The sequence below is a fragment of the Vombatus ursinus genome, unplaced genomic scaffold, assembly GCF_900497805.2.
Source record: "Vombatus ursinus unplaced genomic scaffold, bare-nosed wombat genome assembly UNPS02000580.1, whole genome shotgun sequence".
Classification (NCBI taxonomy): Eukaryota; Metazoa; Chordata; class Mammalia; order Diprotodontia; family Vombatidae; genus Vombatus; species Vombatus ursinus.
The window spans coordinates 22,559,846-22,587,286 of NW_020940358.1; the positions used below are offsets into that span (position 1 = coordinate 22,559,846).

Below are 27,441 nucleotides of genomic sequence, written 5' to 3' on the forward strand. Positions count from 1 at the left end.
GGACAAGGAAGGAAAGGAGAGAGGAGGGAAGGCAGGAGGAAGAGGGGGGAAGGGAAAGAGCTGGAGGAAAAGAGGGAGGAGAGAAGAAAAGGGGGAGTGGAGAAGGGGGACGGAAAGGAGGAGGACGGAAAAGAGCATGGGAAAAGATGAAGAGGCTGAGAGAAGGCTAAGCAAAGGATGGGGTAAGGCAAAGGAGCGGGAAAGAGGAGGGAGAAAGAGAAAAAAAGATGGAAGAAGAGGAGGAGGCAAACGGAGGGAGGAAGAACAGAGGAGGAATGGAGACAAAAGATGGGAGGGAGGAGAGAGAAGAGGAAAAGGTGAGAAGGTGGTAGAGGGGAGGAAGGAGAGAGGAGAAAAGAGAGGAAGGAAGAGAGAGAGAGAGAGAGAGAGAGAGATGGGGAGAGGAGGAGGGGCAACACACACCCTTCAGGTGGCCCCGTGATTTCTCACCTCCCCAGCGCCCAGCTCCAGCTCGCTCTCTGCGGGGTCGGCCGAGAGAAGCCGGAAAAGCGCTGATTCTCCGGCTCCTACCAAGTCCCAGCACTCACTGTCTCCGCTCCTCACCCCTAACTACTTGACACTGAGCAGCAGCAGCAGCAGCAGCAGCGCCTAAGCTAAGCCAGCGGCAGTGAGCAAAGCAACAGTTTCCAGGGGAGGAGACCTGTCCGGGACGGGGACCCGCGGTAAAGCGACTGGAGCCGTGCTCCCGCCAGTGATCTGGGAAGCGGTCCCGCACTCCTGGAACGCTCCGGGGGCTGGGGTCAGTGTCACGTCCTGGGAGCTAGAAGCTAGGAGTTAGGGGCCAGGAGCCCGGTGCTAGGGAGCGGGTGGGTCTGCATGCCTACGCGCATCCCGCACTGCTGGGGATGGGGGTGGGGGCAGCGGAAGAGGGTGGTGGTGAAGGAGCCCTGGGACGCTTGCCAGGAGCCCACGCAGGTGTGAGCACGTGCTGGGAGGGCTGAAGCAGCCCAGCAGTCCGAGCGTCAGGGTCCTGGGAGCAGGACAAGCTCTGGCCCCCGGGCGCTGCCCCCTCAAACACTCCCTCCCTCTCTCCTCTCCCAGCGTTCAATCCCCAACCTCTTTCCCCCTCCCCCTCCTCCTCTCCCCACCCCCCAAGCCTGCTTCCACGCCTGGAGCTGCGGCTCCCTCCCAGAGCAGTGCAGAGCAGAGCCCCGAGCAGAGCAGAACCAAAGAGGGGTGAGGCGAGCGGGGCAGGGAAGGGGCACCGGCTACCTCCCGGTGACCACGCCCGCCGTGGCTGGAGCCTCTCAGGGAAGAAGCTGGGAGCCCTCCTATTCACCTCCTCCTTTCCCTGTGGCGAGCTTAAGCCGGAAAAGTTTTCCCGCGGGTAAGAAGCTCTTCCCAAGACTAGGGGAGGGAAAAGGAGGGTGGTCCAGACGTCTGACCGCGTCCCACAGGCTTCACATCTGGCCTTTTGGACCTTAAACTCACAATATCTGATTGCCTCGAATCAAGTTCATTTAGAATTTAGCACTGGGGGATTGGGATGAAGGTGGGAAAACCACAGGTTTGGTAACACCCCTCCCCCCCCAGGCGTCTGAAATTGGAGGCTGCCGCGTTCATAGGTTCAAGAGTGGCCAGAGAGAAAAAGAAACGTATGGTTTGAACTATGAGCGGGTGACCACCTGCGCTCCCGTTCGTATCTTTTCTATCTCGGGTGGCAAAGCTATTAGCCTGTCCAGAGGTATTCATCTTTGTGCACATTTATTGATGGAGCCTTCCCTTTCAAGGTTGTTTTCCATTGCATTTTTACGGTTGACCCTGGGGTTAGCAGTCTGCCCTCTGATGTTGGGATTCTAGTTCCTGCAAAAATGATCCCACCGACCTTTCGGGTGGTTTAAATTTAAATTGGCTGTTGTGTTTTTACCCAACCTTCTTGTCTGTCTACCTGCTGGGTAAAATGGGGTCTTTCCATCGAGATTTCTGGAAAAAGAAGGCATATTTCCTCCCCCAACATTGAGAGAGCCTTTCCTCCTGAGGGTTTATTTTCCCGTGAAGATGGAAAGACTACCATCCTCATTGGGGGAGAGGTGAGGAAGCTGAGCGCAGTAGAACTGATTTGGTTTGCTAGAGGCTACTTTGGGAAACTTAGAATCATGCAATATTGGTGCTGAAAAGGACCTTCGAGCATAAAATGTCAGCGCTGGAAGGGACCTTCGAGCAAAAGGTATTAGGACTCAAATGGATCTTAAGGATCACCTAGTTTAACTTCCTTATTTTACAGATTAGGAAACCGGAGCCCAGAAAGGGGATGTGAATTGTCCAGCAAAGGGCCCTCTTTCAGAGTGGATCTAGCCCCATAGACAGCCTGGTTCGTAGAGTAAGAGAAAAGCTGCTGTTGTTTTCATAGTTATTGTAGAAGAGGTAAACAGTGGAATAGCAGGAAGTGACTCCTATCTTCACTGTTGCCAGAGATTTCTCAGTTAACACTGTGCCCTGCTCCAGGAAAAGGGTCGTATGTAAGTAAGGGTTTGAGGGCAGCTTCACGTAGTTGTGAGGAAAACGTAGGCAACTGTTAGGCAGTCGCCAAGTCTGCAGATCTGGGCAAATGTTTATGAATTAAAGATCTCATCTGCTCCTAAATGAATAGATTTTAAAATCTACTTTAGACCATCTTGTTTTAGACCCACCCACCCTCAAAAAATTCTTTGCATTTTGTAAATAGAAATCATATGCAATTGACTTATCTGTGTATGTCTTGTGCCCCTAGGAAAATGCAGGCTCCTTGTAGGCAAGAGTTGTTTTCACTTTTGTCTCTGTACTATCTCCAGAGCCTTGTACAACAAATAGGTACTCACTGTGTGCTTGCTGAGTTAAAGTGCTTATTGAAGGCCTTGGTGGAAAAGACAAAGTCTGAAAACCCTTTCACGATATAAATTGAATACTGATGCATGGATAACAAAAACAACACAGAAGTGAGAGTTCAGGAGACCTAGGGTTATAGTACTACGTCTTGTCATTGACTGTATGAGGGTAGACACACCCTCCTGTGAACAGCATTTTCCTAGTCTGTAAAATGGGGGAGTTGGATTAGCTAAATAACAAGATCTCTTCATGCTCTGACAGTCTTTGAGTCTATGTTGAATATGGTATGAAAGATTTCAACAGGATGGCTTTCATGGTGATCAGCTGTGGTATGAATTTGGGGCTTCCCCTTGTGCTAAATCCAAGTTCAGAAAACTGTTGTTGTTTCCCTGAGTTAGTCCCCTACAGATGACTGCACTGGGAGAGGAGGTGGGAGAGAGAAGGGTGATCTTGAAAGAGATGTAGGAAAAGACTAAGCCTTGATCTGGTGTGCGTCTATCTCTTTTTGTTAAGTGAGGAAAATCAGAAACACTGGGGAAAGGTTTATCATGAAAGAGAATTCAAATCAAGACAGCATACACTTTAAGTAAGATTGAACTTGAATAAATCTGGAGTAGTTTGGGAGGAAGGATTTAAAGACTTAAAGGCACATGATATCAATGCAATGCAATTAAACAAAGGACCTGCTATATTTGAGGCTCTGTGCTAAACACTGGGGATAAAAAAAAAAAAAGAAATAGTCCCTGACTTCAAGCAACTTATGTTCTGCAGGAGATAAAACTGATAAACAGAGAAATAAATACAAGCTAATTTGAATCAATGAAGCAACCAACAAGCGTTTATCAAGCACTTAACTTTGTACCAGGCACTGTGCTAAGTGCTAAGACACTTAGACTAACATGAAATAGGTCTTGCCCTCAAGGAGCTTACATTCTAACAACAGGAGAGGGATAGACGCTTAACAAATTGGAGTGTGAGGAGGAAATCAAAGAAGGTGGTATCTGAATAAAGACATGAAGGAAGAGAAGAAATGCAAACGGTAGAGATAAGAGAGAAATATTCCTGGCACTACAGATATGTACTAGAAAATGGAACTGTAGAATTCAAGGAGCTAATAATAATAGCTGAAATTTATATAGTACTTTAAAGTTCACAAAACATTTTACAAATATTATCTTTCTTCATCCTCAGAATAATTTTACAAATGAGGAAACTGAGACAGATGGAGATTACATGACTTGCCCAGGATCACATAGCTAAGTTTCTGAGGGCTGGATTTGAACTCAGGTCTTCCTGACTCCTGCCTCAATGCTTATCCATTGTGCTACCTAGCTGCCTCTTAGCTGATAATCCTTCATGAAGACTATCGTGGTTTCTTTCCCACCCCACTCCCACAATAGCCAGGGGATATTCCCTCAAAAAAGAAAAAAAAAATACCTTACAATCATTTTGTATATATTCGGAATGTGTGTGCGTGTGTTGTTGTCTCCTCACTAAGAATACAAGTCCCCTGAGGAAAGTGACTTTCTTATTTGATTACCAGCACCTAGCACAATGGCTCTCATACTTATTCATGCTTATTGATTACTTCATTTGGAATATAAAGTACATGAAAGGAAGTAACATGAAATGTCTGGAAAGATAGGCTGGAGGCATAGAGGCCTTTATCCTAGAGGTAATAGGCAGTCACTGAAGGTGACCATCTGGCTACCAATTAAAATTCCCTGCCCCAAACAGATAGGCTCTAGGCAGAGGATTTGTATTAAAAGGCTAGGAAAAGCAATAGTTATATGTAAAGAACCAAAGAGGAAATGGAGCAGGGGATCACTGGAAAAGGGTTGGCCAGGGAGGAAGGGATTTAACTTTCTGATCCCCAAAAGATGTGCTGATCTCCTCCCTTGTACATATCCCCAGATCCATATCCCCATTCTAGATACCATTCAGGAAGAATACTGTACATGAAAACCTGTGACCTTGGACAAGTCACTTGATGTCTTTGAGCCTCAATTTCCTCATATGGAAGATGATGCACTACCTACCTTCCAGGATTTTTGTGGGGAAATCATTTTGTAAACTTTAAAGTACTATTTCATTGTGAGTTCTTGATACCTTGCATTTCCTAAAGCTCACAAATGTATGTATAGGAACTATGAATTCATTCCATCTTAGTGCCTCATCAGTTATAATGGATGGTTTTCCCCAAAGATGGGAAATACATAACAGAAAAGTCCCATTTTAGAAGATACATAAAATTAAAGCTACTATACACACCTCTATGAATATACTTCAAGCATCTGTGATTTCATTGCTATCTGAGCCCCCTCCTTTGACCACACCTTTGGAGACAATCTTCATGACTTTCTGTGACTGAAAAACATCGTGAACCTGGCCACCCTTCTGGCGATGAGTCACTCTGCTCCTGTTGAGACATCGTAGACCAGAATGCCACGGATGGGCTTGTACTCTGAGCCTTTCTAGCTTAGCGCTGTTGTTATGTAGTCATGTCTGATTTTTCTTGTCTCCATTTGGGTCTTGGCAAAGATACTGAGTGGTTTGCCATTTCCTTCTCCAGCTCATTTTACAAATGAGGAAACTGAGGCAAACAGCAACTTGTCCAGAGTCACACGGCTAGTAAGTATGAGGCCAGATTTGAACTCAGGAAGAGGAGTCTTCCTGACTCCAGGCCTGGTCCTCTAACCACTGTACCACCTAGCTACCCCACTTCTAGCTTGGTAGGAGTTACTACAATTTGCATTCTGCCAGGAGAGAACCTTGAGGACCCAGTATCATCGACATAGGATCACAGGATTTAGAGTCCAGAGGGACCTCAGAGAGCAGCTAGTCTGGCCCCTCACTTTACAGATGAGGCCAAGAGTGGGAAAATTACTTGCCTGAAGTCATACAACTAACAAATGTCAAAGCTAAGACCTAAACTCTGACCTTTTGACTCCAAATCCAATTATTCTTTCTACTACCTCATGCTGCCTTCCCTCTATGCCGTAATAAAGTAGCAAAATAACGTTTTTAGCCCACTTTTCTGTGGAGTCTTGCAGTTTACAAAATGCTTTCTCTACCAAAAAACAAAACAAAAAAAAAAACAAAACCCACAACCCTTAGACAGGTAGTGTAAGGATTATTATATCCATCTGACAGATGAAGAAACGAAGGATAAGAGAGATCCCATAACTTGCCCAGGGTCACACAGACAGTATCAAAACTAGGATTTGAAGAGTTTTCCCAACACAACTGTACAAGATGGCATAGTGTGATAGAGTGCCAGACCTGGAGTGAAAAAGACTCATCTTCCTGAGTTCAAATCTGGCCTCAGACATTGACTGACTGTGTGACCCTGAGCAAGGTACTTAACCCTGTTTGCCTCAGTTCCTCATCTGTAGAATGAGCTGGAGAAGGAAATGACAAAGCACTTCAGTGTCTTTGCCAAGAAAACCTCAAATAGGGAGGGTCACGAAGAGTTAGACAGACGTGAACAATAACTCCCAACTCAAAACTCAACAATAATTTCCATCACATCACACAAATTTAAGGGGAAAAAAAGCAATTTAAGAAAGATGAACTGTTAATTTTTTTCAAAAAAATACTCCAATTGTATGGTGACACATCACAAGATAGTCATTTTCCACATATGTGACCTTGGGCAAGTCATTGAGTTTTCTGTGCCTTGTTTTCCTCATCTGTCAAATTAAATGATAATAATAGTAGACAGATGGATTATCTTACATTGCTGATGTAGGGCCCAAGATAAGATAATCTCATAAGTCTCAAAGTCCTATGTAAGTGTGAGCTGTTGTTATATATCCATACATACATATATAAACACTCTTCTTCTTCTTCTTCCTCCCACCTTCGCAGGCTTGTCATTTTAAATTTTAAGCAGTTGGAGTGTGGTAGTATTAGGGACAACAGGAGAAAAGGATGATCTTTTGGTGAGAAAAGTAGGGGCTTTGGCAAAGATTGTTTCTCAGCCTGGATGTGACTACCTTCTGTCTTTGGAAACAGAACCGTATCATCAAATGTGGAGTAAAGAGAGGAATGATACAGACCTGACCCCAGCTTCTTTGATGAGGCCTCACATTCCCTTGACCTCTTTGTTGTTTCAGTCCTAGTAGACTCTTCGTGACCCCATTTGGGGTTTGCTTGGCAAAGATACTGGAGTGGTTTGCCCTTTCCTTCTCCAGCTCATTTTACAGATGAGGAAACTGAGGCAAACAGTGACTTGCCCAGGATCACACAGCTAGTAAGTTTCTGAGGTTGGATTTGAACTCATGAAGATGAGTGTTCCTCGTTCTCAGCCCAGTATTCTATCCACTGCGCTACCTAGCTGCCCTGGACTTCCTACTAGAACTAGAGTAGAGGGGAATACTAACATAGCTTGTCTATGTCTTCGAGATTGTGCCTATTATAATCAGGATAGGTTTGTTGTGTACATTTGCCAGCATTGAGCTAGGGGCAGTGGCACAGAAGACCTCACTTCTTTCTATCTGAATCAAAGCTGGAACTTTTTCTCATGTATTCTTTGAAAGGCAGTATCCTCATCCATTTACCCTGGACCCCACTTTGGAAGATTAATATCTTGTCTTTCATAGATTGATACATGGGAGTCTTTAAAGACTAGAATAGTCAAACTGCCTATTCATCACTTCAGAAAGATAAAGACAGTGAGAAAAAGGCATAAAGTCAGGACCATAGACCTGCAAGGACCCTCAGGGGCCAACCCTTTCATTTTCCTTAAACTAAGTCAAACAGGTTGAGTGATTTAAACAAGGTATCATAGTTAATAAACATTAGAGAGATTTGAACCCAACTCCCCTGACTCAGAGCCAGTGTTCCTTGTATTGTATCATGTTGCCTCCCACCATACTATACCTTTGGTCAGTGGCCTCGGTAACAGTTAATATCAAGATCCTGTCATTGCTATCAGAGCTTACTCCATATCCCCTTGCCTTGGTAGACAAAATCAAACAGGTTGCCAATTAAATTTGGTACCGTAAAACCTTGAAGTAGCAATGGAAAGATAATTCAATACAATTTGATAAGCATGTGTTAAGACTATTCCATGGGCAAGGCATTGTACTAGGCACAGAAACAAACAAACAAAAATCCCTACCCTAAAGGGAGGAGCTTATATTCTATTCGGAAATCTTGTGTACAGAGATAAGTAAATACTAACCATATACAACGTAGTGGGGAGGGAAGGTGGGAGGAGGCAAGCAATACCAAGAGGGATCAAGAAAGGCCTCATGTAGATGAAGGCATTTGAGGGGAGCAAGGGAGGTTCTCAGAAAGCCTGAGCCTTGGAGGAAGCTAGGGATTCTAAGAAAGTGGAGGTGAGTTGGAGAGCAGTGCAGGCATGGGCATACAGCCTGTACAAAGATGCGGAAGTGGGAGCTGGAATGGTTTTATACAGGAAATGGCAAATAGGCCAGTTTGCTGGAAAATAAGTCACATTGGGGGGAGGAAGAGGAGTAATGTAAAGCCAGCCTGGAGTGGAATGTTGAAGCCAGCTTATGAAGAACATAGGAATCACTGAAATTATTGAAGGAAGATTGGGAGGTGGGGGTGGGGGTGAGGGTGGGGGTGGGGGACGACTGATGTGGTCAGGCCTGAGCTTTAAGAATGTCCATTTGACAACTGTGTGGAGAATGGATTGAAGAGGAAAGAGACTGGGGTATTATGGGGATCAACTAAGAGGCTATTGCAGGAGTCCAGAACATAGATAATAAGGTCTTCAAATAGGGTGATAGCCTTGTGAGGAGAGAAATAGGGAAGGATGAGAGATGTACTGTGGAAGTAGAAACAGTCAGACCTGACAATTGAATATATTTGGTGGGTGAGGATGAGTGAAGGGCTAAGACTCCAAAGTTATAAACTTGGGTGACTGGAACGATGGTGGTACCCTCAACAGAAACTGGGGAGTCAGGAAGGTGGGACAGGGGAATAGAGTTCCATTGTGGACACATTGAGTTTGAGATGCCTATGGGATGTACAGGTGGAGATGTTCGGCAAGTAGTTGGTGATGAGTGACCAGGACTTAGGAAAGATAAATGTCAGACGGTAGATTTGGCAGTCATCTGCATAGAGATGATATCTGAACCACTAGAGCTAATGAGCTTACCAAGGGAAAGAGAATGGGGAAAGAGGCAAGAACCCAGGACAGAGCTCTGAGGTACACCTACACAAAGGGGGCAAAACTTGGATGGTCGTCCAGAAAAAGAGACTGAGAAGGAGCTGTCAGACAGGTAGGAGAGGAACCGGGAAAAGCAGGGTCACAAAAACTAGGGAGGAGAGAGTATCCAGAGTCATAGCTGGCAATCTAGAATTCCATGACTGACTTGCTAGGCATCTTGCATCACACACTCACACACACACTGTTTCTGTCTGTTTTTCTCCCTCTCTTCCCCTCCCCCTCTCTCTTTTGTGTCTCTCTCTCCATCTCTCTATCTCCCCTCTTCTTTCTCCCTCCTTTCCTCTTGTGCCTTTTGTATCTCAGTGTTTCTGTCTCTCTCTCTCTGTCTCTCTCTCTGCCTCTCTCTCTCACACACGCACACATACACTGACTGTTTCTGTCTCTGCTTTTCTTCCTCTCTTCCTCTCCCCCCTCTCTTTTGTGTCTCTGTCTCTCCGTCTCTCTCTCCTCCTTTCTTTCTCCCTCTCTCTTTCTCTTGTGCCTCTTCTGTCTCATGTTTCTATCTTTGTGTGTGTGTGTCTCTGTCTCTCTCTCTCACACATACACACACACATACACACACACACACACAGAACTAAGGACAGAGTACTAACTTTGAACCTCTTGGCAGGGAGAAGAGAGAAATCAAAGAAACTAAAATGTTTTAGTGTTTTCTATTGGAAAGTTTCCTCAGTTTGTCAAATTAACAAATTGTGGGTTAATTAATAAATTAATAGAATGTAGAACATCAGAGCTGTAAGGAACCTTAGAGTGTAGCATGTCAAAATATGGAAGGGATCTTACCACACAGAATTTGAGAGCTAGAAAGAACCTTAGAACATAGAAGGTTAAAAGCTGTAAGGACCTTAGTAATCAACTTATCTAACCCATTCATTTTATAAATATATATTTTATAAAAATATATTTTATAAATAACCTGATCAAAGTCATACAGTTAGTTTATGGGAGAGCCAGGAACTAGGACCCATATTGCCAACCTAGTAGCTTAGCAAAAGCTGAGGCTTATTGTCCTCCAAACCTGTATTATAACCACAGCACTCAATCTGAAAGATTTATACTGAACTAAAATTAATGCCTTTTAACCTGTCTAAACATTTGAAAATCAATTGAAGTAATCAGGAATTGAGACAAACAGCAATTTAACTTCTTGGATGGCACTGTAAACATGCTACTTATAAGCATGGTATGGTCTTTCCCCCAAAGTTATATAATGGGGGCATTCTCCTTTCAATCTGTTGCAACATCTGCAACATATAGCCAAAAAAACCAAAGTATGCTCAGCTGTTCTGAACAGTGTAAGTCAGAGTTAACTAATGAACTTTAAATGTGTCATTGAGACATGGATGTGACCCAATCCTTGAAGACTCCACCAGAAAGTATACCATGGCAGGTCCTACTATGTTGGAAAGGCTTCAAATACAGATGCATATTAGGCTGCCTTCCTGTTGTCCAAAAGTCAGCCTAGCTCAGTTCCAAAAGGCTCATCACTGTGTTATGTGGAGTGTTAAATTTTTGTTGTTGTTGTTCGGTCATTTCAGTCACGTCCAACTCTTTGTGACCCCATTTAGGGTTTTCTTGGCAAAGATGCTGGAGTGGTTTGCCATTCCCTTCTCCAGCTCATTTTACAGATGAGGAAACTGAGGCAAAGAGGGTTACGTGGCTTGCCCAGGGTCACAAAGTTAGCGTCTAAGGCTGGATCAGGTCTTGGGCCCTAGCAATTTCAAAGTCAGTCCGTTGAGAAGTGGTGACAAATAGTAGTTATGTGAGCATCTGCTGGAGAATACAAGGTCTTAGGAAGCAGGTACTTTACAAAAATATTAGTCTCTACATTCCTAGCACTTGACCTCATTGCCTTGCACATAGTGTAAGGATAGGAACTGAACCTGGAGTTAAGTTGTTATAGAAAACTCTCAGATGAAGAAACTTCTAATACTCAAGTAAGTTGGCACCTTCTCCACAACATATAGGCTTAGGAGTTGCCTAGGGCCCTGAGAAGTTAAGTGACTTGTCCAAAATCACAGAGTCAGTATGTATCAAAGACAGAGCTTGAACCTGGGTCTTCCTGGCTCCAAGCCAATTCTGCCCACTACACTGTATAGTAGGTAAGTATTAAATATTTATTGGGCTGGATTAATTGAATCTACCTTGGGGGAGAGATTGCCTCCCCTGATGAAATCCATGGATCCTTGAAGTATAAATAAACATGGTATAAAGTTGTCCAGAGTAAGGAAATCTCAATTGAGTTGGAGAAGTTTGATTGCTCTTCAGTAAATACCTCATTAGAGTGACTAGGTGGTGCAGTGGATAGGGCCTGGAGTCAGGAAGAGCGGAGTTCAAATTCTACCTCAGACACTTGCTAACTTGTGACCCTGGGCAAGTCATTTAACCCTGTCTGCCTCAGTTTCCTCATCTGTAAAGTGAGCTGGAGAAGAAAATGACAAACTGCTCCAGTATCTTTGCCAAGAAAACCCCAAATGGGGTCACGAAGAATAGGACACAACTGAAAAACAACTGACCAACAATAACAACAAGCAAAAATGCCTCATTTACCCAGCATCCCAAGGGAATGAGGTGAGCCTGGAAGGATAGGGAGGGACACATTCCTCCAGTAGAATTCCCCAAAGAGTTGACTCCTTTTCCCCAGTCAGACACTGTGAGAGCCTATGAGCTGCATCCACAAGGTCAGGGGAGTTATTGCATACCAAGCAGTCAGGACAAGCCTTCCCAGGGGAAAATTAAAACGTGTCATTTGCTACTACCAGAACTGTGTTCCATGGCATGTGCCGAGCCTGAGAAGCAGAGGGCTCAGCTCTCGCTGACAGCTGGAGCCGCACAACTAGGCTCAAAGTGGAGCCAAGTACACTGGAGTACACCTCAACACCAGTCCACCAGCAGTTCTCTCCCAGCCCATGTATCTCTCAAAGCTCAACTCTTCCTGGCGAGTTCAAGTTGCCACTAGAGAGGCCTGGATTGACTGTTCACTCACAAATTATTTTAAAGTTGGTTGTGGGAGGTAGGAGATGGAAGTGACATAAAGAAGATGATTTTCCCAGGGTAAAGAGTAGAATAACAGGATAATAAGGCTATCCTTGGATCAGGGAGATAGGCAGCCCTATTTGAGAGTGAATGGTCGTTTTATACTGGCATCACAGGCCAAGATTTTCATATATAAAATATGCTATCCTAACCATGCATGTCACTACTTATATCTGGTCAAAAAAAATTGACCTGTCCTCAGAGATAGCTTTCTCAGGGGTCTTAGCCATAGCTTTGTATGGGGGGCCCGGAGAGAGGGCAGGAACTTGATCACACAAAGATAGTACAGATATGATTACCCCATTTTACAGATGAACAAACTGAATTTCACTGAGGTAAAGTGACCTGTTTGGTCATATAACTAGTAAAAAGCTGAAATCCGTATCTTCTGACTAAGTCCACCACTCTTTCCAAGACATATTTTTTTCTCTCCAGGACCTAAGTCTCACAAACTTCTATAGTGGCACTTGGGCTCTGCAGTCTCCACCCTACATTAATCAGAGTGCATCACTCTGATTAGTAAACTATAGCCTCTCTTCTTTCCAAATCAATACAAAGGTTGAACTCCACCATTAACATTTTGTTACCTACCAACATAATCCCATCAACTCCTTCCTGGAAAGATCCTCTCTTGACCAACCATCACTTTCAACATCAGATCCAGATGCCTTACTTACAACTCCATTGACCAAATTTTACCTTTACCCAGTCCCACCCTTGCCTGTCCGTCTCCCTTCATTCCCCTAGTCAGGAAACCTCCTCTCACTCACTCACTCCTGCCCTCCACGCTTTCCCTAATTCCTAAAGATAATACACCCATAACCTTTGCTCCATCCCCATCTCTAATCTCTCTTTCTCTTTCACCTTGGTAAGTGAGGCCCAACTCCAGCAAGAGCCCAAGGATAGATAATTTAGGGGCCTCATTAAGATTAGTATGTTAGTGGTAACTAAGGAGAGACTTTGGTCTTGGTATCAGGCTGGGTTGAAGTAGCTATTTTAATGTGTAGAGAATTTTTAATTCTGGTACAAGAGAATTGACATTGCAAAAATGAGTTTGTCTAGTTAAACTTCACTTCAGAGATGAAACAAAATCTAATTCCCACACAGATGCATTGGACATCAGTTGAATTGTGAGCTAAGAAAAATTAGCGGCCCAACCTCATTTAGCAAATTACAGTCTTTCACCATCTCTAGGGAGCCTGGTGCTGGAAGACTGGAGTATAAAATATGTATCTTCCCTCGGTGAACTGGTGGCCAGGAATGAGCGTGACTTTTCTTCCCTATTAAATTGTCTGCCGAGACAGGATAACTTTTCATGGAGGATGACAGTGCTCTAATTCATGACAGGGATGTGCCTGTGATGGAAGAAATGGGAAATATCTAATTGGGGAAGCCATCTGCTGGAAGGAAAACCAGAAGGGCTGAAGCAGTATGAGGCTGAGAAGGAAGAGGTGATTATCATTCTGACTGCTTCTTGAGAGTTCTTTCACTGGCTATAAAGACAAAACAATGTTCATTTGCCTCTGTCACCGTCCTTATCACCAAAAATGGCATTTTTCTCCTTTCTGTAATGGCAAAGGAAAAATTGTTCTAGATCTGAAAAGAAGCGTTGTTGATGTGAAATGCATAGAATGGGATTGTCCTCATACTTTCCTCATAGAATCCTGATAGTGTCACCAAAGTTTTGGTTACCATTTTTATATGAAGTTAAAAACACTTGCTGGAAAGTCAGTATTCATAGGATCACAAGATCAGAAACCTAGAACTGGAAGGATTTTAGAGGCCATCTAGTCCAACCTCCAGATGTTACGGATAAGGAAACTGAGGCACAGGTGAAGGGAAGTGACTTGCCCAAGGTCACACAGGTAGTAAGCATCAGAGCTAGTATCTGAATTCAATTCAGTTGCAACTGCCTTTTTAAAAGAAACTTAACCTGGAAAGGGGAGGGGAAAGGAATAAACATTTCTCAAGTACCTGCTATGTGCCAGGTGGTGTGCTAAGTGCTTTACAAATATTATCTACATAAAAAGAGTTTGTCTGTTATAGAATATAAAATTTGAAAGAATTTTAGAGTTCAGCTTTTGGAACCAACTCATTCACAGAGGAGGAAACATGCCAAGAGGAGCTTGAGGTCACATAAGTATTATGAGCATGTCCAAGACTGAAACTCAGGTTCATTGACTTAAAATTTAATATTCTTTTTCACTGGAAAATCCAGCTTTCACTAAAGGTAATGAATGGGACAGCTAATCCATTTTTGAGTGGATTCGCAATCATTGAAATAGGAAGTTTCCTCTTGCATGTGTGACGTATTATTGGATTTACATACAGCTTTGGGAACAAAGCTATTCCACACCATGAGGCATTCCTGTGCTGAATCTCTCTTTTCAATCTTATTGGGTATTGTAGAACTTGTTTCCACAAGGGACCCAAAAAGGAAATAAAATGTTTCACATTTTTGTTCTTCCTCTAGAAATTCACCCACTATTTGGGGTCTTTGGTTGCCCTGAGCAAACAGGTTTCTCTCCCAGTGACATCAGGACAAGGCATTCATAAGCCCCTAAACGAGGTTTGAAAATTGCACCCCCTCTGCTGTGTGTTACTTTCACTAATTGATAGATCTTGGACTAGAAGGGACCTCTGAAATCATATAGTCTAACTTTCATTTTACAGGTAAGTCACCTCAGGTCCAGGGAGTTTAAATTATCTGCCCTAAATTCACAGAGGTAAAGTATCTAAAGCAAGATTTCAACTCAGATCCTCTGATGCCAGAGCCAGGACCCTCTCCATGGTACCACTTTGCTTCCACTGGATGCCCAGAGCCTTCTTTGGAATTCTTGCCACTTGACTTCTCCAAGATAATACCTACTAGCCATGGAAACTTGAATTTCCTAGCATTAAAAATAAATGCTTATTTTAAATAATAATAATAATAAAAGGATAGATAATAAATGGATAGGACATCGAGGTGATGTCAAGAAGTCAAGAAGACTCATCTTCCTGAGTTCAAATCCAGTCTCAGACACTTTCTAGATGTGTGACCCTGGGCAAGTCACTTAACCCCATTTGTCTCAGTTTCTTCATCTGTAAAATGAGTTGGAGAAGGAAATGGCAAACCACTCCAGTATCTTTGCCAAGAAAACCCCAAATGGGGTCACAGAGAGTCAGACATGACTGAAACAACTGAATAACAGCAACAAATAAATGGGCAACCTGGGCACTGAACTCTACACTTGAGAATTTCAGAGAACCAGAGGAAGACCCTGCAGAGTCCTCTCTTCTGTGGAGGACCTCTATAAATGAGTATGGACTAGAACTGGGTATGATGAGAAGATGTGCCTGAGGCATACCTGCACCACAGGAATGAGCACTACCACAGGCGAAGATCACAGAGCCATTGAGATTCAAACAGGCTCATTAAAAGCATCTCTTGTTGCATTCTCTTCTTCCTGTGCCCTTCCCTTCCCTCTAATTATGAACCTTTGGCAGCTGCCTATCTCTAGTTCTGGTTCTGTAAGCTTTCATTCTCTAGCTGGATTATTTGCTGATAATGATTATCCTTCTCAAATATGTGGAGAGGGTGAGTTCAAACAAGCACGAGTTTTATTTCTGTTGCTCAGTAATCCCAGTTGTATGATCTTGGGTGAGTGACTTCTCTGGGCCTTGGTTTCTTTATGTGCAAAGTGAAAGATTTAGATTATGTCATCTAGAAGAAAATAAAGCATCATGCATGGTACAGTGGGGAAAGTATTGGAGGACCTGGAGTTTGAGGGACTGGGTTCAAATGCCAGCTCTGATACTTACTACAGATGTGACCTTGAGCAAGTCACTTAATCTCCTTGGTCCCTAGATTTCGCATTCATATAAAATAAGGGGGGAGGGGCAGAGTGGATAGAGCACCGGCCCTGAAGTCAGGAGGAACTGAGTTCAAATCCAGCCTCAGACCAAACACTTGAGACTTACTAGCTGTGTGACCCTGGGCAAGTCACTTAACCCCAATTGCCTAAATAAATAAATAAAATAAAATAAGGGGGTTGCAGGCCCTTCCAGCTCTAGAACTAAGATCCTAAGAACCAGGGGTGGGGGACCTTCAGCTTCAAGACCACATGTGGCCTTCTAGATCCTTGGGTGTGGCCTTTTGACTGGGTCCAAGTTTTACCGAACACATCCTTTTATTAAGGGGATTTGTCCTAGAAAGTTTGGATTCAGTCAAAGGGCTGCACTTGAAGACCCAGCAGGCCACAGGTTCCCCACCCCTGGTCTAGACTATTTGAACTAAAAGGGTCTCTTGGATCATAGAAACTCTTGATCTTTATAGAAACTGTCAACTTTAGATAGATAGATAGATAGATAGATAGATAGATAGATAGATAGATAGATAACCATTTCAATAGAATTGGTTTCCTTTGTGATCCTATGTATGTTATTTTATACTTTTAAAAACATTATTCTGAGGAATTCATGGGCTTCACTAAACTGCCAAAAGGGCCCAAGACATAGAAAAAGTTACGAGCTCCTGCCTAATGGTTCTTTAGGTTCTAATGGTCTATTTGTGTCCTTCAGCCCTTTTCATCTCATGGTGCCATGTTCTAAGTACTTTCCAGATCTAATATCCTGTGAACTAAGGGTCTCCCAGTTAAAATATTATATATTCTCTGTTGTAAGATTCCTTCTAGCTCTCACATTCTGTCTTCTATAGTCTAAGGTCCCTTTCAGCTCCCACATTCTAGGTGACTTTTTGCACTAAGATTTTGTGGTTCAAGGTCACATACAGCTGAATCTCCAAAATAGTCCTTGTAGTTTGGGCAAATGAATGAATAATTGGATGCATAAATAAAAAACACCTTTCAAGTCTTATTTTTCATTGTTCCCCTTCACACAGTCTACAGTGTCACTGATCTTGCGTACTAGCTCTCTTCACACTCATTAACTAAACTCCCCTTTCTGCGCCTTTGTATTGCCTGCCTCCCATGCCTACAATGTAGTCTTTCCTCACATCGGCCTTTTAGAGGCCCTAGTGGACTTCAAAGCTCAACTCAAGTACCATCTCCTATAGTAATGTGAGTCAGGCATTTATTAAGTGCTTACTGTGTGGCTGGCACTGTGTTGACTGCTGAAGATATAAATATAAGCAAAGAGAAACTGTGCATTCTACTGGGCGAAGATAACACCAAAAAAGAAGTGGGAGGTGGGGTAGAGATAGCGCCAAAGTTCAAACAGTCAGAATACAAGCCAGGATGACTCTGAAGGATGAAAGATGGCTGACCTGGGGCCCTTCCTTAAAATGGAAGTTCTGGCACAAACTCACCAATGGGGAAAAGGAACCAACCCCAAGGGCAGAGGGATGCTTTAGGGTGAGAAGGCTGGAAGGACAAAGGGATGAAATCTTTCAAAGTTTCTTTTTTATTCATGAACTTAACTATCAGACATTTCAAAGTACAAAGAAAACAGGATCATGTATGAAACTACATTTCTGTTATGTAAAATCTATTTTTTCATGTTCATTAAATTTAACACAGTAGTATCAACACTGCCCTCCTTATATGTGTCCCCTTCTGAACTTTAACTCTGCGAATTTTTTACTGTTTCATTGATGCTCTTTTCTTTCCTTTTTTTATTCCATTGTGATCACTACCCACCAACTTCCTCCTCCATCCCCAAAAATAAAGTTCTCCTTTTGTAACATATCAGTCAAACAAAACAACTCATCACATTGACTGCATCTGAAAATGTATGTTTTGTTCCTCACCTCTCTGGTCCATCACCCCACTGCGAAGAGGTGGGGAAGTGTGACTCATCATTAGTATTCTGAAGTCATGATTATCCATTATGCTGAACAGAATGCTGAAGTCTTTCAGTGGTAATTTTTCTTTTCATTATTGTTGTTTAGTCGTGTCTGACTCTTCATGACCCCATTTGGGGTTATGTTGGCAAAGATTCTAGAGTGGTTTGCCGTTTCCTTCTCCAGCTCATTTGACATATGAGGAAACTGAGGCAAACAGGATTAAGTGACTTGCCCAGGTTACACAGCTAGTAAATGTCAGGCTGGTTTCAAACTCAGGTCCTCCTTACTCCAGGCCCAATGCTCTATCCACTGTACCACCTAGCTACTCTTTGATACATATTAGTAGGTACTTAGTTAAAGCATGTTGATTGATTGAGAGGTAGTTATTCTGTAGTCAGAAGACTGATAGATTCAAATCCCATCTCTGTTGCTTGTATGACCTTAATCCTGAGTGCTCTGTTTCCTCATCTGTAAAATGGAAGGGTTGCACTAGATGACCTCTGAGGCCCTTTCCAGTTTTAGATCTATGATCCTGTGACTACGTTGCTTCTAAGGTCCCTTCTCGCTCTAAATCTTGGCATCTTGGGGTTACAGTGGACCCAACACTTGAACTGGAGTCAGAAAGATTTAAATACAAGTTCTGCCTTGGGCACTTACTAGCTATGGACTCTGGGCAAGTTGCTTAACTTTTCCTACCCTTAGTTTCCTCATCTGTAAAATGGGAATAATAATAGCACCAACTTCACAGGGTTATTTTGAGGATGAAATGAAATGACATATGTAAAGTGCTTCATAATCCTTAAAGTGCAAGGTAAACGCTAACTTTATTATTATTATCATATAGATTGATCATTATAAGAAAGATGTGATTCCACCCACCCTTTTCTTTCTTCTTCTATTGCAGATTTTCATTGCCGACCCATTCAAGTGATGTTAAGTTACCAAAATGACCCTCTTGCCTGGAGAAAACTCCGATTATGACTACAGTGCCCTGAGCTGCACCTCTGATGCCTCCTTCAGTCATCAGCATGCATTCTTTCCTCGGTCTGAGTCCCTCAAGGGTGTGTTTTACCGCAGAGCCAAGAGACTTCACCCCAAAGACAACGTCCACCAAAGCAGTCAACCTGAAGACCGAAAGAGGCAGATCATCATCAACGTGGGGGGGATCAAGTACCTGCTGCCATGGACTACCCTGGACGAGTTTCCCCTGACTCGTCTGGGCCAGCTGAAATCCTGCACCAACTTTGATGACATCCTCAATGTCTGCGATGACTACGATGTGACCTGCAATGAGTTCTTCTTCGACCGCAACCCTGGGGCCTTCCGGACGATCTTGACTTTCCTCCGGGTGGGGAAGCTCCGGCTGCTCAGGGAGATGTGTGCCCTTTCTTTCCAGGAGGAGCTTCTGTACTGGGGCATTGAGGAGGACAACCTGGACTGGTGCTGCCGGCGGCGATACCTGCAGAAGATAGAGGAGTTTGCTGAGATGAATGAAAGGGAGGATGACCTGCTGGAGAGCGAGAGCCCCGGGGAGATGGCCGAGGAGACCAGGCTGGGCCAGTGCATGAAGAGGCTGCAGGACATGGTGGAGAGGCCTCATTCAGGGCTGCCAGGGAAGGTGTTTGCCTGCTTGTCTGTGCTGTTTGTGACCATCACCGCAGTGAATCTGTCTATCAGCACCATGCCTAGCTTGAGGGAAGAGGAAGAACAAGTAAGTTCCTTCTAGTATAAGGGAAGATTTACCTGCAGGGAAGTCAGAAGCTAGCTCTTCGGTCTTTGGGGCTCAGGAAGTATACCATGGGTTCATGCATTGTAGGATCACAAATCTGGATGGGACTTCAGAAGTCCTTTATTCTAACCTCCCTCATAGGATCATATGGTTGGAGCTAGAAAAGACCTCAAGGACATCAAATCCAACCCCTTATGTTACAGATGAGGAAACTGAGGCTTACAGAAGTTAAGTGACTTGTAATACAAGCAGTACTTAAGTCAAAGGACCCAGAATTTGAATCCAAGCTCCTCTGCAGTTGAGAGTAGTGAATCCCAAAGAAGATAAGTGACTTCTCAACCGTCACACAAGTAGTAAGGTTTGAAGTTAGTTCCTATTTGATACATGTTAAATAGCAGATGCAAAATCTGGAGGCCATTTTGAAGTAGAAGCTAAATATTCATTCATTTGGAAATTAAGCATGTGTGCAGTCCTCTATGCTAAGCTGGGGAGGAGTGGAAGACAGGAAGACAAATAGGTTCCTGACTCCAGGGTACTTAGGTTAGAGTCAAGGACTGAAAATAAAACTGCTTGAGTACTTTGTCTAAGTCTTATTCCCCCACCCCTTCCCTATTTTTAGGATCTATCACTTCCTTTTTGAGGAAAATCACAACCCTTCTCCAATATATTGGGTAGTTGTTAAGAACCGTCATGGCCAAAAAATCCATGACCCCGTGGCCTGGGGAGAAGTCTCTCTGAACTTAGCTACCCTGGCTTATGGGCAGTACTTAGTCCACCAGTAGTCCTAGGCTCAAAACTTTTCCCATGTGAGAGGATTGCTAAGGTATTGACTTTGCTGATGTGTGCTTTGAGAACCCAGAATCACAACCACACACAGAGGACTGTACTTGGGAGTCAGTCAGACCTGAGTTTTAATCTTGCCTCAGATAGTTACTAGTTATATGACCTACACAAGTCACTTAACCTTTCTCAGCTTCAGTTTACTCATCTCTAAAATGAGCCTAATAGTAGCACCTAGTTCACAGGATTGTTGTGAGGCTCAAATGAAATAATATATGAAAAGTGCTTTGTAAATTTTAAAGTGCTATATAAATAAATGTTAGCTATTAGGAGGAGGAGGAGGACTTCAGCGGAGGAGCATAATTAAAACACAAATTAGGATAATGCATAATAGCTCATATCTATATAATACTTTATAGTTCACTAAGTGTTTTCTTTCCAACAGGTTACAAGGAACTTTCTTCTAACAATTCTAAAGTAGGGAGTGTGCCTGTATTACTGTCCCAACTTTACAGATGAGAAAACTGAGGTTCAAAGAGGTTTAAATGACTTCACCCAAGGTTACTCTGCTCAGTGACAGAAAAAGGACTCAGACTCAGTCTTCTGAACACAAGTCAAGTACTCTATTTCAATTCAACAAAAATTTTCTTCAACATCTACTCAGTGCAAGGCATTATGCTTAGCAAAGGATATGAAAATACAAAAATGAAACAACCCTTGTCCTCAAGGAGCTTACATTCTACTTGAGGAAGGAGGTGGTCATCTACCCCCCAACACACACACACACACACACACAGTTTTTTTTGTCCCTAGAGAGCAAGACTTCTGAACCTGGAATCTGTGAACTTTTTCTTAAAAATGTTTTTATAACTATAAATCATTATAATTAGTTTCCTTTGCAATCCTGTATATTTTATTTTATACATTTAAAAATGTTATTCTTAGAAGGGGTCCATCAGTATCACCAGACTGCCACAGGTTTCCATGATACAAGCAAGGTTTAAGAACCCTTGCTGGATAGATAGGGTACATAATAACAGACATGACTATTAGTTAAACATAAAATAATTACTATTGGAGAGCTAATTCATTGCTTATTAATTCTAAATTAAGTTGACCCTGTTTTCATTAGGGGAATACTAGTATGTCCCCTGTTCTATTTGAGGAAAAGAACCAGGGAATTAGATTTAGCCACTCCTTCAAAATATACATATATATATTTTATATATATATATGTATGAAGATGTACTGGATAGGCTTTGAATATTAATAGTTGGGGTGGGATTTGTTTCTCCCCTTGAATACTTTTTTTTTTTTCAGCTGGGTCAGCATCAAACAAATGCAATAAAACAATCTCTTCTCCATACTCCCCCCCACCATGTTTTCCCTTGCCCTTACCTTTCTTAATCCTCTCCCACAATCAGCTACACACACACACACACACACACACACACACACACACACCCTTCTCTGCCCAGTGAAAACTAGCACACATTCATAGTATTTGTCCTTGAGGCAGTGTGGTGTAATGGAAAGAGCACTAACTTTGGTGTCAAGAGTTTCTAAAGCCAAGTATTGGCTCTGGTGAACATCCCTTAAAACTGTATATTCTGTGATCCTTTAATTTTGGTTCAGACATTTATTAATAATCACTCATTCTGGAAGGGAGTGTGGCATAGTGGATAGAGAGTAGCCTCAAAGTCAGGAAAACCTAGGTTCAAGTCTGGTCTCTGACAAATATTGTCTGTATGACCCTGGGCAAGTCACTTAAATTCTCACATCCCAGGCAATTCTCTAAGACTGTAATTTTTTTTTTAAGGGACTTGCCCAGGGTCACACAGCTAGTAAGTGTCTGAGGTCAAATTTGAACTCAGGTCCTCCTGACTTTAAGACCAGTGCTCTATCCACTGTGCCACCTAGCTTCCCCCAACTAAGACTAAGAATTGCAGAGCAGTTGTCAATCAGGAGTTCCCCTCTATTACGTTCCTATACCAATTACAGGCTTGGTCCAATAACAATAATTTCTGAAGCATTTCAATCATTTATGTGGTGTTTTCCTAACTAACTTGTGAGCACAACTGTACAAAATATATCCTTATTTTATAGTTGGGAAAACCAATGAGGCTCCCAGGGGAAATGTGACTTGCCAGAGGTCACACAGCTAAGTGCAGAACCAGGATTTGCCCCCAGTGTCCAGACTCTTGATCCACTACACAATGCACCTTTTCTCAGTGCAATGTAGAGAACAGAGCTGTTTTCTCAACGTACTTATGGCATACACATCACAGGCTGCCCTACCCTTATGCTTTTTAAATACCAGCAGAGCCTAACATTTTCTAACAGCAAGACAGGAAAATCTGTCTGGCCACGCACTGTGTTGTAACACATCAAAAGAGAGGAGGGGAGTGCAGTGATTTGCCAGCGTTCAATAGCAGAACTCCCACTGCTGACATGCACCTCAGTACTTTGCCTTAGTTCGATGCACTTCATATCCTGGTGCCTGACAGCTGACATTCCTCCTCACTGATGTTGTAGGAATAAATTTCTTTGCCATGAGGCAGAAACAATTTCAAGTTCTTTTATAGAATTTGTATTATTCTGGCCATCTCTGAGAGCCTTCATAACTTCTGAAGTTATTTCTATATCTCTCCTCCCAACAAGTCGAATTACCACCTGATAGTATGTACATTGGGTGGTTAAGCCCCATGGGGGGAAGCATCTACTCCCTCTCTCTGGCAGCACAGGGACTCCTAGCTCCTTTGACAGCATACATTGTGAGCTCATCAGGGAGGCCAACAGAGCTGCAGCAGCAGCCCTGCCCCATCCCGCCGGGGCCCACCAAGTAGTCATGTCCAAGTGTGACCTGTAAACCACTAAGAATTTCCTGTATCACCACTATTGATGATATGATAATGAATGCCTAGAATTGAATATTTTACTTTGATAATTTATTAAGTGGGGGGGGAAGCTACATGACCTCTTTGATGTCCTAGTAAAAGCAATATTTCTTAAAAGGTTAAGGATGTGTTCCCAAACATCCCATTATGGGTCTTTCACTCACTCATTTATCAAAGCCCTTTTTAAACATACTTATATTTTAGCCTTATAATAGCCTCTTAGGAAAAAAACTGAAAATAATAATGGTTTACAAAGTGCTTTCTTCACAGTGCATTTGTGAGGGAGGTAGTACAGGCATTATTATCTCCATTTTTCCGATGAGGAAATTGAGTTTCAAAAAGATTAAGTGGCTTAATGAGTGGAATGTACAATTCTTGAGTACAGGGACTGTTTTTCATTTCTGCCTTTGTATCCTGAACATATAGTCCAGTTTTTGCTATATAATAGGTACTTAAAAAACGCTTGTTGAATTGGACTGATTTGTCCAAAGTAACACAGTAAAAAGTGACAGAGTCAAGACACAAATCCAGGTCTTCTGAGGCAGAATGCCTTAGTGAAGAGAACACAAGATTTAGATTCAGAGAACCTGGGTTCAAACCCTGCCTCTACTAAACACTATCTGTATTACTTTGGACTAGTCACCTGACCTCTCTGGGCCTGAGTTTCATCATTTATAAAATGAAAGGATTAGATTAGATGATCTCTAAAGACCCCTTCCAGTTACAAATCTTATGTCTCTCTAGTCTGCTGCTCTTTTCAGGATAACTAAAATCATCGTTATCATCATAGATTTAGAAATGGAAGGAACCAAAGAGGTTATATTGGAGAAGGAAATGACAAACCACTCTAGTATCTTTTCCAAGAAAACCCCAAATGGGGTCGCAAAGACTCAGACGTGACTGAAACAACTAAATGACAAAAAAAAGAAGTTATATAGTCTAACTCATTCATTTTGGAGGTGAGGCCCAGAGAAAGGAAGTGATTTTCCCAAGGTCACAAAGTAGATTAATGTAGTTAGTCCTTTTTGTTTGTTCTAGTATTACCAGTTTCAAGGCCCTATAGGTATTCCCTATTAGGTTCCTTTAGCACATAGCCACGTATGGTCTCCAGGCCTTCAAATGTTTGAAGATGGCAATTACAGTATTTAGCAAATAAGTCCAACTTCATTCTCTCATTCATTTCCTTTTGATTTCATAGACTTCAGTTATATATTTCTCTTTCCCAGCTTTCGTTTTTATTGCCAAGCCAAAGAGTATTAGAGTTTTGTTCCTGATCCTAGCGTCTTTTCTATTCCTCAGGGTGAATGCTCCCAGATGTGCTACAACATCTTCATTGTGGAGTCAGTGTGTGTGGGCTGGTTCTCCCTCGAGTTCCTGCTAAGGTTCATCCAAGCCCCCAGCAAGTTTGCCTTCCTCCGGAGCCCCTTAACTCTCATCGACATAATCGCCATCCTCCCTTATTACATTACTCTGGTGGTGGATAGCACATCTGTGGGCCAAAAAAAGCCTAGCTCTGGCAACAGCTACCTGGACAAGGTGGGCCTGGTGCTCCGCATCCTGCGGGCCTTGAGGATCTTGTATGTCATGAGGCTGGCGAGACACTCTCTGGGCCTGCAGACACTTGGGCTCACGGCCCGACGGTGCACCCGGGAATTTGGGCTCTTGCTGCTGTTCCTTTGCGTGGCCATTGCCCTCTTTGCCCCATTACTTTATGTCATTGAGAACGAGATGGCTGATAGCCAAGAATTCAGCAGCATTCCAGCCTGCTACTGGTGGGCTGTCATAACCATGACCACGGTGGGTTACGGTGACATGGTGCCCAGGAGCACCCCCGGCCAAGTGGTGGCCCTGAGCAGCATACTTAGTGGCATCCTCCTTATGGCGTTCCCTGTGACCTCCATCTTCCACACATTCTCCCGCTCCTACCTGGAGCTGAAGCAGGAACAGGAAAGGGTCATGTACAGGAGGGCACAATTCCTGATCAAAACCAAGTCACAGTTAAGTAACATGTCACAGAACAGCAATGTTTTATTCAGTAGCACCTCCTCAGACGCTAGAGACAATAACTGAAATGAGACAACTCCAAACACCCTCTGGTGTGACGCTTAAGTGGCCTTGGCAGTGAGGTCACCCCAGAGATCACCCTGATGTCTGCGACAACTGAACAGTGGGCACTGTCCCTACAGAGACAAGAGAGAAAAGGAGGGTTACATATGGAGTTTGGGTCATTCCCATAACACATACCCATGGAGTCCCCATGTTTTGCCACAGTTAGTAGTTCATGTCCATCAATAAAGAAATGAGTTTTCTTCCTCTTTTGTAGCCCACGTAAAAATAATTTGCCTGTAGAAACCAGTGTCCCTATGAATGTTTATACATGGTATCATTTTCAAGAAGAACACATCTGATTTTAGGGTAGAGTGTCTACTATTAAAGAAATCTAAGACAAAAATGAAAAAGAAAATAATTCCTTCTGCATCTGTTGGGCTAACCTATATACAGAAAAGGTGCCTCTTGGAAAAAGCAAAGAATGTATAAATAATCTCCCTAACAGCATTCATTAATTCTGTAAAAACACATCAGCTTAATCAGTGTTATAGGAGGAAATGTATTGCCCAGGAAAAATGTTTTAAATGTTTGATTTACCAAACAACATTTATAGCAGGGTTTGGGTGGGGTTTGGTAGCAGCACTAAATGGCATTACAAAAATATGTTGATTTAGGGCAATGGTACATGGGAATATTCCTGTATACTACTAACTAAACAGTGTTTTATTTCTGTCTAATTTAGCATAGTGAGGATCTGGTATATAGCTAACATCCTAAAGGAAGAGAAATTGGTGACCATGAAAGAATCAGAAGCTCTAAGCTGGAAGGAGATCTCAGAGATCACTTAGTAAATTTGACTCATCCTTAAGCCAGAATGCCATCTACAACATTCCTAAACCCCTCCAGCCTCTGCTTGAACACTGTGCAGTGATGGAGACCTCATTACCTCCCTAGGTAGTTCAGCTCATTGTTGGACAGCCCTAATTGATAGGCAAGTTCTTATTTAAACTGACTCATGCATAACCTGCTTCTTTATACCATCTTCTCATTGCTCTAATTTCTCCTCCCTGGGGCCAGGCAGAAAAGGGGTATCTTTCCCACAGCAACCCTTCAGATAACCCAAAGACAGCAATTTTATCCAGAAACTCTCTTCTCCAGACTAAATATCCTCAGTCCATCAATTAATCTTCACAAACTGGCCACAACCTTCCTTTCCAGCCTTATTAAACATTACTTACCTTTGTGAAATTTATGGCCCAGCCAAACTGGCCTTCCTGCTATTTCTCACATAGAACACTCCATCTCCCATCTCTATGCCTTGGCATTGGCTGTGCCCTATGCCCAAAATGCACTTCCTTCTAATCTCTGCTTCTCAGAATCCCTAGTTGTCTTCAAAGTTCAGTTCAAAAGCCACCTGATGAAGGCTATCCTGATCTTCCTAGCTACTAGTGCCCTCCACTTCAAAATTACCTATATTTATTTTATAACTATTTTGCAAATAAATATGGACATTGTCTCCCCAATAGAATGTAAGCTGCCTGAAGGCAGGGACCATTCCACTTTGGTCTTAGTAGCCTTAGCGCTTAGCACAGTGCCTGACACATAGAAAGTACTTAATAAGTGCTTGTTGATTGATTGACCTGATTTCTAATTTCTGCGCTATCCTGGTCTCCCTCCTCTGGAGCAGGTTATATGACCACTGTACTCCACCTTATCAATATCCTTCCCAAAATGTGGTACCCAGACCTGAGCATAATACTCCAAAGAAAGACTGACCAGAATACAGAACAATAAGATGAATTTCACCTCTCCTATTCTGAACATTAGATTTGTATTAACTTAGCATCTCACCAGCTACATCTGGTATAGAATCTGGTGTTCTACCCCTTCTCTGACACTGGATATATGACCACTATACTTCTCTGGGACTTTTCTTCTCTGAAACGTTTCTTTCTCTCTTCTTCTAATTCTTTTGATCCTTTTCTTTTTCTTCTCTCATGTCCCCTACATCTTTTCTTCCTTTTCACCAGCCTAGAGTTTGTCTTCCAATGGTCATCCTAAGAAATGCATAAACCTCAAGACCAGAGAGGTCAGGTTACCCATGACCAGTCATGTCAAAGCCTTCTTAAGAACC

General features: G+C 42.9%; 1 protein-coding gene across 4 annotated transcripts; it reads left to right on the forward strand.

Annotated features, from left to right (window-relative positions):
• Nucleotides 1–621: 621 nt before the first annotated feature.
• On the forward strand, nucleotides 622–25,573 carry KCNG1 (potassium voltage-gated channel modifier subfamily G member 1). 4 transcript variants are annotated; one of them, XM_027850644.1, is made up of 4 exons: nucleotides 622–760; nucleotides 13,415–13,518; nucleotides 18,757–19,563; nucleotides 24,558–25,573. In XM_027850644.1, the coding sequence occupies exons 3-4, from the start codon at nucleotides 18,799–18,801 to the stop codon at nucleotides 25,326–25,328; spliced, it is 1,536 nt and encodes a 511-aa protein (XP_027706445.1). In that variant the 5' UTR covers nucleotides 622–760; nucleotides 13,415–13,518; nucleotides 18,757–18,798; the 3' UTR covers nucleotides 25,329–25,573. The 4 variants fall into 4 exon arrangements, with proteins under 4 accessions (XP_027706445.1, XP_027706442.1, XP_027706443.1 ...); XM_027850642.1 differs by lacking the exon at nucleotides 622–760 and adding an exon at nucleotides 1,177–1,348; XM_027850641.1 differs by lacking the exon at nucleotides 13,415–13,518.
• The last annotated feature ends 1,868 nt before the right edge of the window (nucleotides 25,574–27,441 follow it).